The 15,019-nt window shown below is 49.2% G+C and overlaps 1 protein-coding gene across 1 annotated transcript in view; it reads left to right on the top strand.

Annotated features, from left to right (window-relative positions):
* Positions 1–15,019, top strand: part of adgrd1 (adhesion G protein-coupled receptor D1) — a 344,020-nt gene that overhangs the window by 301,747 nt on the left and 27,254 nt on the right. The window contains 1 exon segment of the mRNA XM_070886412.1: positions 12,683–12,809. Coding sequence (XP_070742513.1) covers positions 12,683–12,809 — 127 coding nt within the window.

Below are 15,019 nucleotides of genomic sequence, written 5' to 3'. Positions count from 1 at the left end.
GCATAATCTTAGAACAAGGGGCCGCCCATTTAAAACTGAGATGAGGAGGAATTTTTTCTCTCAGAGGGTTGTAAATCTGTGGAATTCGCTGCCTTAGAGAGCTGTGGAAGCTGTGAATAAGGGGTTATGGGGAGCGGGCAGGGAAGTGGAGCTGAGTCCATGATCAGATCAGCCATGATCTTATTGAATGGTGGAGCAAGCTCGAGGGGCCGTATGGCCGACTCCTGTTCCTATTTCTTATGTTCTTAGTTCACCCCTGGAAGTAGGTCGAGCGCTTGATTTAGCATCCACATCCTCCCGGGGGGGTTGGGGGGTTCCCGAATTTCTCGAGAGGGGGGGAGAGACTTCAGCGCCTGGAGTTCAGGCTGGGGGCTCCTGACTGTTACCGCCCCAGATGGGGCGACACCAAATTTCTCCCCCTTAATCTGTGCAGATTCCCTTTGAATCTCTGGCACCAAAGTAAACTCAGTGCTCGGACCGCAGATGATGAACTGGATATTGAGATTGTCTTTGACATGGGATTCAGATTCTAGACTTTTGCAGCATTCTCCGTCCTTCCCAGATTTAACCGCACAGAAAGAGGCCATTCAGCCCCACAGGTCTGTGCCGGTGTTTATGATCCACACGAGTCTCCTCCCACTCTTCCTCATCTCATCAAGGTCGTGGGTTCAAGCCCCACTCCAGGAACTTGAGCACATAAATCTCGGCTGACACTCCCAGTGCAGTGCTGAGGAAGTGCCGCACTGTCGGAGGGGCAGTACTGAGGGGGCGCCGCACTGTCGGAGGGGCAGTACTGAGGGAGTGCCGCACTGTCGGAGGGGCAGTACTGAGGGAGTGCCGCATTGTCGGAGGGGCAGTACTGAGGGAGTGCCGCACTGTCGGAAGGGCAGTACTGAGGGAGTGCCGCACTGTCGGAGGGGCAGTACTGAGGGAGTGCCGCACTGTCGGAGGGGCAGTACTGAGGGAGTGCCGCACTGTCGGAGGGGCAGTACTGAGGGAGTGCCGCACTGTCGGAGGGGCAGTACTGAGGGAGTGCCGCACTGTTGGAGGGGCAGTACTGAGGGGGCGCCGCACTGTCGGAGGGGCAGTACTGAGGGAGTGCCGCACTGTCGGAAGGGCAGTATTGAGGGAGTGCCGCACTGTCGGAGGGGCGGTACTGAGGGAGTGCCGCACTGTCAGAGGGGCAGTACTGAGGGAGCGCCGCATTGTCGGAGGCGCAGTACTGAGGGAGTGCTGCACTGTCGGAGGGGCAGTACTGAGGGAGCGCCGCACTGTCGGAGGGGCAGTACTGAGGAAATGCTGCACTGACAGAGCGGCAGTACTGAGGGAGCACCGCACTGTCGGAGGGGCAGTCCTGAGGGAGTGCTGCACTGTCGGAGGGGCAGTACTAAGGGAGCACCGCACTGTCGGAGCTGCAGTACTGAGGGACTGCTGCACTGACAGAGCGGCAGTACTGAGGGAGCACCGCAGTGTCGGAGGGGCAGTCCTGAGGGAGTGCTGCACTGTCGGAGGGGCAGTGCTGAGGGAGCGCCGCACTGTCGGAGGGGCGCTACTGAGGGAGTGCTGCACTGTCGGAGGGGCAGTACTGAAGGAGTGCTGCACTGTCGGAGGGGCTGTACTGAGGGAGCGCCGCACTGTCGGAGGGGCAGTACTGAGGGAGTGCTGCACTGTCGGAGGGGCAGTACTGAGGGAGCGCCGCACTGTCGGAGGGGCGCTACTGAGGGAGTGCTGCACTGTCGGAGGGGCAGTACTGAAGGAGTGCTGCACTGTCGGAGGGGCTGTACTGAGGGAGCGCCGCACTGTCGGAGGGGCAGTACTGAGGGAGTGCTGCACTGTCGGAGGGGCAGTACTGAGAGAGTGCTGCACTGTCGGAGGGGCAGTACTGAGGGAGCGCCGCACTGTCGGAGGTGCCACCTTTCGGATGAAACTTTAAACCGATGCCCCGTCTGCTCTCTCAAGTGGATGTAAACGATCCCCTGGCACTATTTTGAACAAGAGCAGGGGAGGTGTCCTGGCCAATATTTATCCCTCAAACAACATAACAAAAACAGATTATCTGGTTATTATCAGATTGCTGTTTGTGGGAGCTTACTGTGCGCAAATTGGCTGCCGCGTTTTCCACATTACAACAGTGACTACACTCCAAAAGTACTTCATTGGCTGTAAAGCACCTTGGGACGTCTGGTGGTTGTGAAAGGCGCTATACAAATGCAAGTGTTTCTTTATTTCTACCAGCATATCCTGTTATTCTGTATCCTTTGCCAGTCTATTCTAGCCAATTCACACCTCATACCGTCGAAGTTACCTTTCCTTAAGTTCAGGACCCTAGTTTCCGAATTAACTTTGTCACTCTCCAGCTTAATGAAGAATTCTACCATATTATGGTCACTCTTCCCCAAGGGGCTTCGCACAACAAGATTGCTAATTAGTCCTTTCTCATTACACATCACCCAGTCGAGGATGGCCAGCTCTCTGGTTGGTTCCTCGACATATTGGTCTAGAAAACCATCCAACTGCAAAAGCTTCGATAAATATGTGAAGAGAAAATGATTCGTGAAGATGTTAGATCTCTTAATTTTCAATGAAATGCGAACTCCGGTTTTAGATTTAAAGTAATTTTATTCCAGCAGCAGCAACAAGCTCTGGCTTTATGCCAGGTCCTTTGTCCTTCTGAGAACACATGGCAAAAATGGCTGATCTTATACCTGATCAATTTACAGAAATGAACTCGCCTCTTTTGACCTTATTAGTTCAATTGATATATTGTTAACCCCTAATTGGCTTGCTGCCAAAAGTCCTGAAATGTCAAGCGTGAGTTACAGCTCAATGCAATGTGCTAATTCTCACGTAGGCATGGGTCTGTATTTTCTCAACTTTGCAGCCTGTTTGAATTCTCTATCAATCCCCCCTTTGATTCTTTCACAAACTGAATCATTAAACATCAGGTATCACTGATTAAACAAACATTCTACAAAATAATTTCATACATGTTAATAGAGTTTCCTTCTAAAATTTGTTGATGTGTTTCGCCACATGTCCGGACTAGTAGCTTCCACACAAATTTACATCAACTCGAATTCCATTATGGTCACAATGGAAGCTTGGTTTTAGTAGGTTAATTAACCTTATTCCGATTTAATCCAAATCAATATCTGAATTCAACCAGTAAACAACCTTCCCTTAAGCATAACATACCCCTGTGCCACGTACAGACGGTCTGCTGGGACCTGCAAGGTGTCTCACCTGTGGGACAGCGGCTACAGCCGCCTGGTCGCAACAACATTTAATCAACATAAACAAATAATATAAAAGTAAAATAATTACAACAAATAGAATTAAACCTTCCACCAATGAAGTTCCTATTGAACCTAACCATTCAGTGGCTCCGCTCCACAAAGTGAATGATGGGGGTTGCTTAAGTTTTTCTACCTCCTTTTGGATATGCTCCGCTAAGTGGGTAATTTCTTCGGAGCTATCTGGGATATATGTGCAACACTCAGTTCCGAGTAGGGTGCAAGTACCTCCCTTTTCAGCCAGGATGTAATCAAGGGCCAGTCTATTCTGTAGGGCTACTGTGCGGATTGCTACCATTTCTGCATTGATTTTAACTAGGGCCTCTGAGGTATCATTGGCTACCCGTTCCACAATGGATGCCATGTTAATGGATTCCCTTGCCAGTCTGGCGGTCCCATACCCAGGGATCAGAATGGCAAAGAACCTCCCTGTTTCTGTGCTAGCTCTCTTAGGACGGTGTAAATGTTCCGACAGTGACTTTATATGATACATATAAGGCACAATGTAGGCTAAATAGCAGGATCCCATCCAATTCTGGGGCAGCCAAGGGTAGGCCTTGTGGCCACACACCCAATAGGTGCCATTGTAGGCAATGAAGGTTAGCTGTTTCTTTGTCAGCAACACTCTGGAGCCTGTCCAGGCTTTTCCATCTGTTTTATTCAGAATCCCCGTTACGTTAAAAATTCCCACATCGGCCCAGTTTGGACTGTTCCGTGGCTTGATTATATTATAATTCCGGGAGCAGTTACTATACCCCATATTTTGGCCTCCTTTGATGTTTCTAATCAGACAGACCGATTCCCCCGGTCTTCCTATTCCCGTTGTATTAGTGATAACAAAAAATGGGGGCCGTTTGGAATTAATGTAGCATGGTTGGTATCCCCCTTCCAAGGTAGTCAGATTGTAACTTGCTGACTTCCATTTACGTGCCCAGTTTTCCGTATCCTGAAATGCATTGCCTGTTTTGTTTTGATTAATTATCCACTCAGCCATTTCCGAGATATTCAAGGGAACTGGCCTCAAGGGAATCCCTCCCTTTGAGTGAATAGGAATATGCGCACACACCCAACAACTAGAAATGTTACCTTGTTTGGCATAAATGTATGACATATATAAAAAGGTATTTAAATGTAATTCCTTTGCTACCCTACTATTTCCCTTTGGTGCAGAGGGTCGGCTAGTAAGAAGTAGGCCTATGCCTAGAATACCTACAGTCAGTAATACAGTAAATTTATACATTTTGGCAAAAAGTAATTGTCCTTATCAGATTTCAGCTTCAGTTACGGGTGCTCGTTTAACGTGTGAAGCGTGGATCCAGGCTTCCTTTCCTTGGACTTTAACAGCTGCCTGGGTGGTCAATAACACTTGATAAGGTCCCTCCCACTTGGCACCAAAGGTTCTTTATGCAACTTTTTCACATAGACCCAGACTCCCGGGATGATGTCGTGTCCTCCTTCGGGTGGATTACCCAAAGCTGCCGATACCTGTCGGGAAACAGAACTAATAGCATTGGTTAGGTTCTGACAGTATGATAACAAAGTGTCACTCATTAAGTGAACATCAGCTTTCCGTAAATCGATAGTTCCTGACAGCGACATGGGTCTTCCTGTTATAATTTCAAATGGGCTTAGACCTGTAGTTCTGTTCGGGGTTGCCCTAATGCTACATAGCACTATTGGTAGTGCCTGGGGCCATGGTGTTCCTTCTTGGTGATATTTGGCAAGCTGTTGTTTCAGAGTTCAATTCATTCGCTCTACTTGTCCTGATGATTGTGGATGATAAGGACAGTGTAAATCCCACGTAATGTTCAGTAACCTACAGACTTCTTGGCAGACAGCACCTGTGAAGTGTGTTCCCTGATCTGAGTCAATGCTACTCGGGACTCCCCATCGGGGAATGTAATCCTCACACAAGACCTCTGCAGTGTGATTGGCTGTGGCTCTTTTAGTTGGGACAGCTTCTACCCATCTAGAGAATCTGTCGACCATGACAAGAATGTTAGTGTATCCTTGGCATGGAGGAAGAGATATATAATCAACCTGCAGATGCTGGAATGGTCCGACAGGGGCAGGGGGCCTCAGTTGGGGCATTACCGTGATGGGTCCAGAATTATTTTTCTGTCAGACCACACAGCGGCCTGTTACCAGCTGGGCATGTTTTTTAAATCCCCGACCCCACCAGCTTTTCTGGAACCGTGCTGTCATCTGTTGTGAGGCCAAGTGTCCCCACGAGTGGATCTGTTGGGCTAAAAAAGGCATAAGTGCTTGTGGCGCGACTGGCTTGTCGGTAACTCTTTGTCTCCAGACACCATCTTCACATAGCTTAATTCCTGCCTCAATCCATGTCCATTTTTCCTCTCGGGAGCACTCGTCTTGCATTGTTTGAAGGTCTCGTGTCAGAGTCCTGAGTGCTTTCAATCTGCACATCTGTGTTGGTTCTTCTGGGGAAACGCCCTGTGAGGCGGCATCTTTAGCTGCCTGGTTGGCTCGGGCATTTCCCTGTGCTTCTGTGGTATTTTCCTTGGTATGGGCCTTACACTTCAGGATGGACACTTCCTGAGGTAATTGTATGGCCTCCAGTAAGTCTCGGACTTCTTTTCCATTTCGGATAGGTGTACCAGCAGCAGTGAGGAATCCTCTTTTCCGCCATAACAGACCAAAGTCGTGAGCGACTCCAAAAGCATAACGCGATTCTGTGTAGACATTAGCTGTCTGTCCTTCTGCTATTCGACATGCTTCTGACAGGGCCCGTAACTCGGCCTGTTGTGCTGACGTTCCTGAGGGTAAACATCCTTTTGCCACTGCCTCATATAAGGTTGTAACTGCCCATCCTGCTTTTCTGGTACCATTGTCAACAAAGGAGGAACCATCTGTAAACAGGATGAGGTCTGGGTTGTGCAGAGGCTCCTCTGCTGCTAAGGCTGCTTCTTCTGTTTCTTTTAAAATCTCCACGCAGTCATGCTCTTCACATTCTCCCCCCTCTTGCTCCCTCGATTCTGACATCGGGAGCATAGTTGCGGGATTAACCGGGCTGGCCCGGACGATATGGAGATTAGAAGCTTCCAAAACTGCTGTCCAGCGGGTCCATCGAGCTGCCATCACCTGAGACATTCTATTCATAGACAGCAAAGCGTGTACAGTATGGGGACACTTGACAATCAGCTTTTGGTCGAGGACTAGACCCGCAGTGGTCATTACCGCTCGACATGTAGCTTCCATGGCCCTTAGGCAACTTCCCCATCCGAGGACTACCGCATCCAGTTTTGCCGAATAATAGCCAATAGGTCTTTGCTGATCCCCATGTTCTTGTGTCAGTATAGCTGTCATATACCCTTCTTTCTCATGGACAAACAGGGTAAATGGCTTACCACTGTCGGGGATTCCCAGAGCCGGTGCCTAACACAAAGCCTTTTTCAAACTCAGGAAGGCCTCTTGCTGTTCCTTAGTGAGGGTGATGGCTTCTTTAGAGGCACGTTTCCCCTTTAAAATATCATTCAATGGCTGAGCAAGCTGTGTGAAGGAGTCAATCCAATTTCTGTTAAAGTTACACAATCCCAAAAAAGTCCTTAATTCCTGAATAGTGGTGGGTTTTTAGCAGCCCGAATGGCTGCAGTTCTATCCTGGGTAAGTTCTCTCTTTCCTTGTGAAATCTTCTGTCCCAGGTATACAACCTCTTCTTGGGATATTTGTGCTTTGTCGATGCTGGCTTTATGTCCTTTCAGCCGAAGGTGGTCCAGCAAAGCTCGTAAATCTTGTTCATGCTGGTCTTCCGTGTTTGAAGCTAGCAGGATATCGTCTACATATTGGATGACTGTGGATGACAGGGGAGGTAATTCTCGCAAATGGCTTTGTAAATCCATGTGGAATACCGTAGGGCTGTTGTGGAAACCCTGCGGTAACCAGGTCCAAGTATACTGTTGTCCTTGGACCGTGAAAGCAAACCACTGTCGAACCTCCGGTGCCAGAGGCACCGACCAAAATCCGTTGGCCATATCTATAACCGAGAAATATTTATGTTCCGGTTTGAGGGCATTAAAAATGGTGGCGGGATCTGCGACCAAAGGAGCTTTTTGATCAATACACTGGTTAGCTTTCCTATAATCGACAGTCAAACGCCAAGTCTCATTAGATTTCTGTACCGGCCACACGGGGCTATTGGAGAAGCTATGCGTTTTAATAAGCACCCCTTGTTTCTCCAATTGCTGAATAACCGGTAAGATTCCCGCGATGGCAGTTGGACTGATGGGATACTGTTTAGTGCATGGAGGCTTGGTCCCGGTAAATGACGCAGGCTCCATCTGGAGTAGGCCACAATCGTTCTTATCTTTAGCCCATATCGGATGTTCCTTCAATTCTTCTTTCTTCAAAGTTCTATTTGACCATGTCACCCGTCCATCCTCGAAATGCAACGATGAATCTATTTGGATTAGAACGTCCATTCCCAAAAGGGGTTGATCTACTGGGCCTATCCAGACCGGCGTGGTTAGTTCATGTGGACCCAGCCCTATAAGTACCAGTGTTGTCCTTTTAATTTCCATTTTATGGCCCCCAACTCCATAGGCTGTACGTGCCCTACCATCCAACGGCAAAAAGTCTCCATATTGTAGGGGTAAGCATGTTAATTCCATACCCTGTGTCTAAAAGACAGTCCACATCCTTATCACCCACCCTCACAGTTATATATAGCCCATCTCCCCTTTGATGTATTAGTGCGAGGAGGGGGGCCTGGGTGGGCTCTAATCGTTTTTTGCTATCCCAAGTAACTCCTTCTGTTGTTGTATTGTCAGTCGCTTAAATGCTTCTATGAGGTCGTTATCTTGTGACAAGCCTGGTTTGTTGGCTGAAGTGTATCCCTGGCTGCGTCCTCTTCCCCAGCCACGACCTTGCTGTTTTGCCCTGCACGTCTTGGCCCAGTGACCTTCTTTCCCACAATAATGACATTTTCCGGGTAATTTTCCTCATGACTGTTTATCGGAATCCTGGGATTTCCATCCCATAGCCTGTACAGCTCGGACTTTAGCTCCCATATCCCGATCTAATTGGTTACATCGATCCACCAATGCTGCAAAGGTAGTTACTCTACCTTCCCAGTCCGGTAACACTATATTGTTAACCCCTAATTGGCTCGCTGCCAAAAGTCCTGAAATGCCAAGCGTGAGTTATGGCTCAATGCAATGTGCTAATTCTCACTTAGGCATGGGGTCTGTGTTTTCTCAACTTTGCAGCCTGTTTGAATTCTCTATCACAAGACAAACGTAGGTCTCTTGCAGTCGGATTCAGGTGAATTTATAATGGGGAACAAAGAAATGGCAGACCAATTGAACCAATACTTCGGTTCTGTCTTCACGAAGGAAGACACAAATAACCTTCCGAATGTACTAGGGGACCGAGGTTCTAGTGAGAAGGAGGAACTGAAGAATATCCTTATTAGGCGGGAAATTGTGTTAGGGAAATTGATGGGATTGAAGGCCGATAAATCCCCGGGGCCTGATAGTCTGCATCCCAGAGTACTTAAGGAAGTGGCCCTAGAAATAGTGGATGCATTGGTGATCATTTTCCAACAGTCTATCGACTCTGGATCAGTTCCTATGGACTGGAGGGTAGCTAATGTAAAACCACTTTTTAAAAAAGGAGGGAGAGAGAAAACAGGTAATTATAGAACGGTTAGCCCGACATCAGTAGTGGGGGAAATGTTGGAATCAATCATCAAGGATGAAATAGCAGTGCATTTGGAAAGCAGTGACAGGATCGGACCAAGTCAGCATGGATTTATGAAAGGGAAATCATGCTTGATAAATCTTCTGGAATTTTTTGAGGATGTAACTAGCAGAGTGGACAAGGGCAAACCAGTGGATGTGGTGTATTTGGACTTTCAAAAGGCTTTTGACAAGGTCCCGCACAAGAGATTGGTGTGCAAAATCAAAGCGCATGGTATTGGGGGTAATGTACTGACATGGATAGAGAACTGGTTGGCAGACAGGAAGCAGTGAGTCGGGATAAACGGGTCCTTTTCAAAATGGCAGACAGTGACTAGTGGAGTGCCGCAGGGCTCAGTGCTGGGACCCCAGCTCTTTACAATATACATTAACAATTTAGATGAAGGAATAGAGTGTAATATCTCCAAGTTTGCGGATGACACTAAACTGGGTGGCGGTGTGAGCTGTGAGGGGGACGTTAAGAGGCTGCAGGGTAACTTGGACAGGTTAGGTGAGTGGGCAAATACATGGCAGACGCAGTATAATGTGGATAAATGTGAGGTTATCCATTTTGGGGGCAAAAACACGAAGGCAGAATATTATCTGAATGGTGGCAGATTAAGAATAGGGGAGGTGCAACGAGACCTGGGGGTCATGGTTCATCAGTCACTGAAAGTGGGCATGCAGGTACAGCAGGCGGTGAAGAAGGCAAATGGTATGTTAGCCTTTATAGCTAGGGGATTTGAGTATAGGAGCAGGGAGGTCTTACTGCAGTTGTACAGGGACTTAGTGAGGCCTCACCTGGAATATTGTGTTCAGTTTTCGTCTCCTAATCTGAGGAAGGACGTTCTTGCTATTGAGGGAGTGCAGCGAAGGTTCACCAGACTGATTGCAGAGATGGCTGGACTGACATATGAGGAGAGACTGGATCAACTGGGCCTTTATTGACTGGAGTTTAGAAGGATGAGAGGGGATCTCATAGAAACATATAAGATTCTGACGGGACTGGACAGGTTCGATGCAGGAAGAATGTTCCCGATGTTGGGGAAGTCCAGAACCAGGGGACATAGTCTTAGGATAAGGGATAGGCCATTTAGGACTGAGATGAGGAGAAACTTCTTCACTCAGAGAGTTGTTAACCTGTGGAATTCCCTGCCGCAGAGAGTTGTTGATGCCAGTTCATTGGATATTTTCAAGAGGGAGTTAGATATGGCCCTTACGGCTAAAGAGATCAAGGGGTATAGAGAGAAAGCAGGAATAGGGTACTGAGGGAATGATCAGCCATGATCTTATTGAATGGCGGTGCAGGCTCGAAGGGCCGAATGGCCTACTCCTGCACCTAGTTTCTATGTTTCTATGTTAGTCAGGAAATTGTGTTCGGGAAATTGATGAGATGGAAGGCGGATAAATCCCCAGGGCCTGATAGTCAGCATCCCAGTGTACTTAAGGAAGTAGCCCTCGGAATAATGGATGCATTGGTGGTCATTTTCCAACATTCTATTGACTCTGGATCAGTTCCTATGGATTGGAAGGTAGTTAATGTAACACCACTTTTTAAAAAAGGAGGGAGAGAGAAAACAGGATTATAGACCGGTTAGCCTGACATTGGTAATGGGGAAAATGTTGGAATCAATTATTAAAGATGAAATAGCAGCGCATTTGGAAAGCAGTGACAGGATTGGTCCAAGTCAGCATGGATTTATGAAAGGGAAATCATGCTTGACAAATCTTCTTGAGTATTTAACTAGTGCAGTGGACAAGGGAAAACCAGTGGATGTGGTGTATTTGGACTTTCAAAAGGCTTTTGACAAGGTCCCACGCAAGAGATTAGTGTGCAAAATGAGGAGAAACTTCTTCACTCAGAGAGTTGTTAATCTGTGGAATTCCCTACCGCAGAGAGTTGTTGAGGCCAGTTCATTGGATATATTCAAGAGGGAGTTAGATGTGGCCCTTACGGCTAAAGGGGTCAAGGGGTACGGAGAGAAAGCAGGAAAGGGGTACTGAGGGAATGATCAGCCATGATCTTATTGAATGGTGGTGCAGGCTCGAAGGGCCGAATGGCCTACTCCTGCACCTATTTCCTATGTTTCTGTGTTTCTATTCCTTTCTCCCTCAGGTGTTTATCCAGCTTCTCCTGAAATGTATTGGGATCAGTCGGGATTTATCTTCGGTATTCCCCTCAAGTCCACCCCCAAACCGTTAGCCTCTCTCTCTGCTTGTTCTTTCCGGGTTGGATTTTCCATCATTTTCTCTCTTGATTTAATTATCCCGTTCGTGCCGTGTGAAGCCTCGCTGCAATTATTGTTAGTCACATCGCATTTATCTTTGATAATTTATACACGACTCTTTGGTTTGATTTTTCAAACCTGTCTTGCTTCTTTCCACAGCCCCTCTCCAGCTGCCCAGCCCCCTCGCCCTCCCATGTTGCCTCTAAGTAACTGCCCGTTGCATCAATCCAACTCCGGAAGAAGCGTCACGGAGCCCATACACGCTCCGGAGCTCCAGTCCCCCCGGAAATGAGCCCAATTATCATTCCCAGCCTGAGAACAGTGTGGGTTCTGTGGACCTCTGTCCTCCAACTGACTCATCCAGCCCGTGCAATGTGTGACGGCAATATTTTCTACACCAGTAAAAGGCGCTGTAGGTCTGTCTCTCAACGCCCCTGTGCCATACGTTGTGACGGATTGCCATTGCGGCCAGTCTGCACAGGACACCGCCGAGGGAACGATCAGAATTGGCACAACCCAAATCTCAAGTTCATTCCCTCGCCAGGGATTCCAGCTTAACAAGCCTAGGAGATGTTGATCAACATCCCGCAATACGCAAGTAGCTACCGGCACTTGCCTGAACAGAATCCACTGCCCTGGAGGTGTTTACCTTATTTAGAAAGAATAGAACTTGCATTTGTATAGCGCCTTCTATGACTTCATGATGTCTCAAAGCGCTTTACAGCCTATTTACTTTTTCAAGTGTCGTCATTGTTGTAACGTGGGAAACCTGGCAGGCAATATGTGCACAGCAAACTCCCACAAACAGCCACATCATAATGGCCAGATAATCTGTTTTTTAATGATGTTCTTTCAGCGATAAATAATGGGCAAGGACACCGCAGATAACTCCCCTGCTCTTCTTCGAAATAGTGCCATGGGATCTTTTACATTCACCTGAGAGAGCAGACGGGGCCTCAGTTTAACGTCTCATCCAAAGCACGACCTCTCCGACAGTGCGGTGCTCCCTCAATACTGCTCCTCCGACAGTGCGGCACTCCCTCAGTTTTGCCCCTCCGACAGTGCAGCACTCCCTCAGTACTGCCCCTCCGACAGTGCGGCACTCCCTCAGTACTGCCCCTCCGACAGTGCAATGCTCCCTCAGTACTGCCCCTCCGACAGTGCGGCGCTCCCTCAGTAATACCCCTCCGACAGTGCGGCGCTCCCTCAGTACTGCCCCTCCGACAGTGCGGCGCTCCCTCAGTACTGCCCCTCCGACAGTGCAGCGCTCCCTCAGTAATACCCCTCCGACAGTGCAACACTCCCTCAGTACTGCCCCTCCGACAGTGCGGCACTCCCTCAGTACTGCCCCTCCGACAGTGCAAAGCTCCATCAGTACTGCCCCTCCGACAGTGCGGCGCTCCCTCAGAATGGGTAAAATTTGGTTATCAGGATTTTGTTTAATCATCTTTGCTTTTCTTTTCAGACTGACGGCCAAAGCAGTGGCGGTCCTGCTCCCGATCCTGGGAATATCCTGGGCGTGTGGAGTTCTGGCTGTTAATAACTACGCCATAATGTTTCAATACATGTTCGCGTTATTCAACTCCTTACAGGTAACTGCAGCATGATGAGGGACCTTGAACTGGTCTTTAAGACTAAACATATTCTGGGCGAAATATTGTTATTTTTTTTCTCTGCTTGCTATTTCTTGTTGAATTTTCACCTTTGCCTGGTAAAATGTCCTTGCCTAGCTCCACCGAGTGAGAGAGAGGTACATGGGAACCGGAGGAGGCCATTCAGCCCCTCAAGCCTGTTCCACCATTCAATGAGATCACGACTGATCTGCATCTTAACTCCATTTACCCGCCTTGGTTCCATAACCCTTAATACCCTTGCCCAAAAAAAGTCTCTCAATCGCAAGACATTTTCAATTGACCCCATGCACCATAGCCATTTGGGGCAGAGAGTTCCCGATTCCCACCGCCCTTTGTGTGAGGAAACACTTCCTGACATCACCCCTGAACGGCCGGGCTCGAATTTTAATGTTCTGCCCCTTGTTCTGGACTCCCCCCACCAGAGGGAATAGTTTCTCTCGATCGACCCCATCAAATCCTTTAATCATCTTAATCATCTCGATTAGATCGCCCCTCAATCTTCGAGGGAACATAAGCCCAATCTGTTCAACCCATCCTCATAAAGAGAAATTTCTTCACTCAGAGGGGGGTGAATCTTTGGAATTCTCTGTCCCAGAGGGCTGTGGAGGCTCAGTCTCTGAGTATATTCAAGGCTGAGATCGATAGAGTTTTGAATATTAAGGGAATCAAGGAATATGGGGATCGGGCGGGAAAGTGGAGTTGAGGTAGAAGATCAGCCAGGATCTTATTAAATGGCGGAGCAGGCTCGAGGGGCCGAATGGCCGACTCCTGCTCCTAATTCTTATGTTCTTATAATTCAACCCTTTTAGCCCCGTGTAACATGCATGGTGAATCTGCACTGCTCCCCCGCCAACCTATCCTTCCTGAGGTATGGTGGCCAGAGCTGGATGTTAGTGCTAGAGAATTAAGAACTTCCAGGTCAGGTATAGCACAGCCACATACATCGTAAAGCTCCCTCTTTTTTCCCCCCTCATCGCGCCTTAGTCCCAATCTCACTACCCCCCCGCATCGCGCCTTAGCCCCAATCTCACTCACTCCCCCCCCCCATCGCGCCTTAGTCCCAATCTCACTACCCCCCCGCATCGCGCCTTAGCCCCAATCTCACTCACTCCCCCCCCATCGCGCCTTAGCCCCAATCTCACTCCCCTCACATCGCGCCTTAGCCCCAATCTCACTCACTCCCCCCCCATCGCGCCTTAGCCCCAATCTCACTCCCCTCACATCGCGCCTTAGCCCCAATCTCACTCACCCCCCCTATCGCGCCTTAGCCCAATCTCACTCACTCCCCCCCTCCCCCATCTCGCCTTAGCCCCAATCTCACTCACTCCCCCCCCATCGCGCCTTAGCCCCAATCTCACTCACTCCCCCCCCATCGCGCCTTAGCCCCAATCTCACTCCCCTCACATCGCGCCTTAGCCCAATCTCACTCACTCCCCCCCTCCCCCATCTCGCCTTAGCCCAATCTCACTCACTCCCCCCCCCCATCGCGCCTTAGCCCCAATTTCACTCACTCCCCCCCATCGCGCCTTAGCCCCAATCTCACTCACTCCCCCCCCCATGGCGCCTTAGCCCCAATCTCACTCACTATCCCCCCCCATGGCGCCTTAGCCCCAATCTCACTCACTCACCCCCCCTCCCCCATTAAGCTTTAACCCCATTTCCCACGCCACTTCACTTCCGGGACACCAATGAGAGCTAACTGGGGTCAGTTTTGTAGGAGGAGCTAGGACTGCAGTGAGCCCCCCCCCCCAAACCGATTGGTTGTAGGATCCCTGCAGCCAACCCGTGAGGTTTTCTCCCTCAGCCTGAGCGGGATTTGGAACACAGGCCCCAGCGGGGGAACGCCAGGGTTCAAACACAACGTGTCTCCCGGTTCCCCCCCGAAATAAATGGGGGCGGTTTTTAACGTCCGCCCAGATGTGGGTGTGAAACCATTGGCAGAGCTCTGGCCCCCAGCCGCAGCTAGTGTCGGGGGGCACGGATAGGTTGCCATGCTAACCCGCCAGGATGGCCCAGGAGTCTCCAGGGACAAAACATTCATTTCCTGGACATTGCCGCGAGCCACTCCCGGGTAGGAACCTTGTGTGCGTTTTATTTTCCATTTTCTTTTTATTTATTGGTTATAAAATGATTGGAGATGGGGGGAGGAAAAGGGTCATCCAATCGGG

The sequence above is a fragment of the Pristiophorus japonicus genome, chromosome 8 (assembly GCF_044704955.1).
Source record: "Pristiophorus japonicus isolate sPriJap1 chromosome 8, sPriJap1.hap1, whole genome shotgun sequence".
NCBI lineage: Eukaryota > Metazoa > Chordata > Chondrichthyes > Pristiophoridae > Pristiophorus > Pristiophorus japonicus.
The sequence above is the reverse complement of the archived record's forward strand: the minus strand, read 5'-3'. Positions and strand labels throughout refer to the sequence as shown.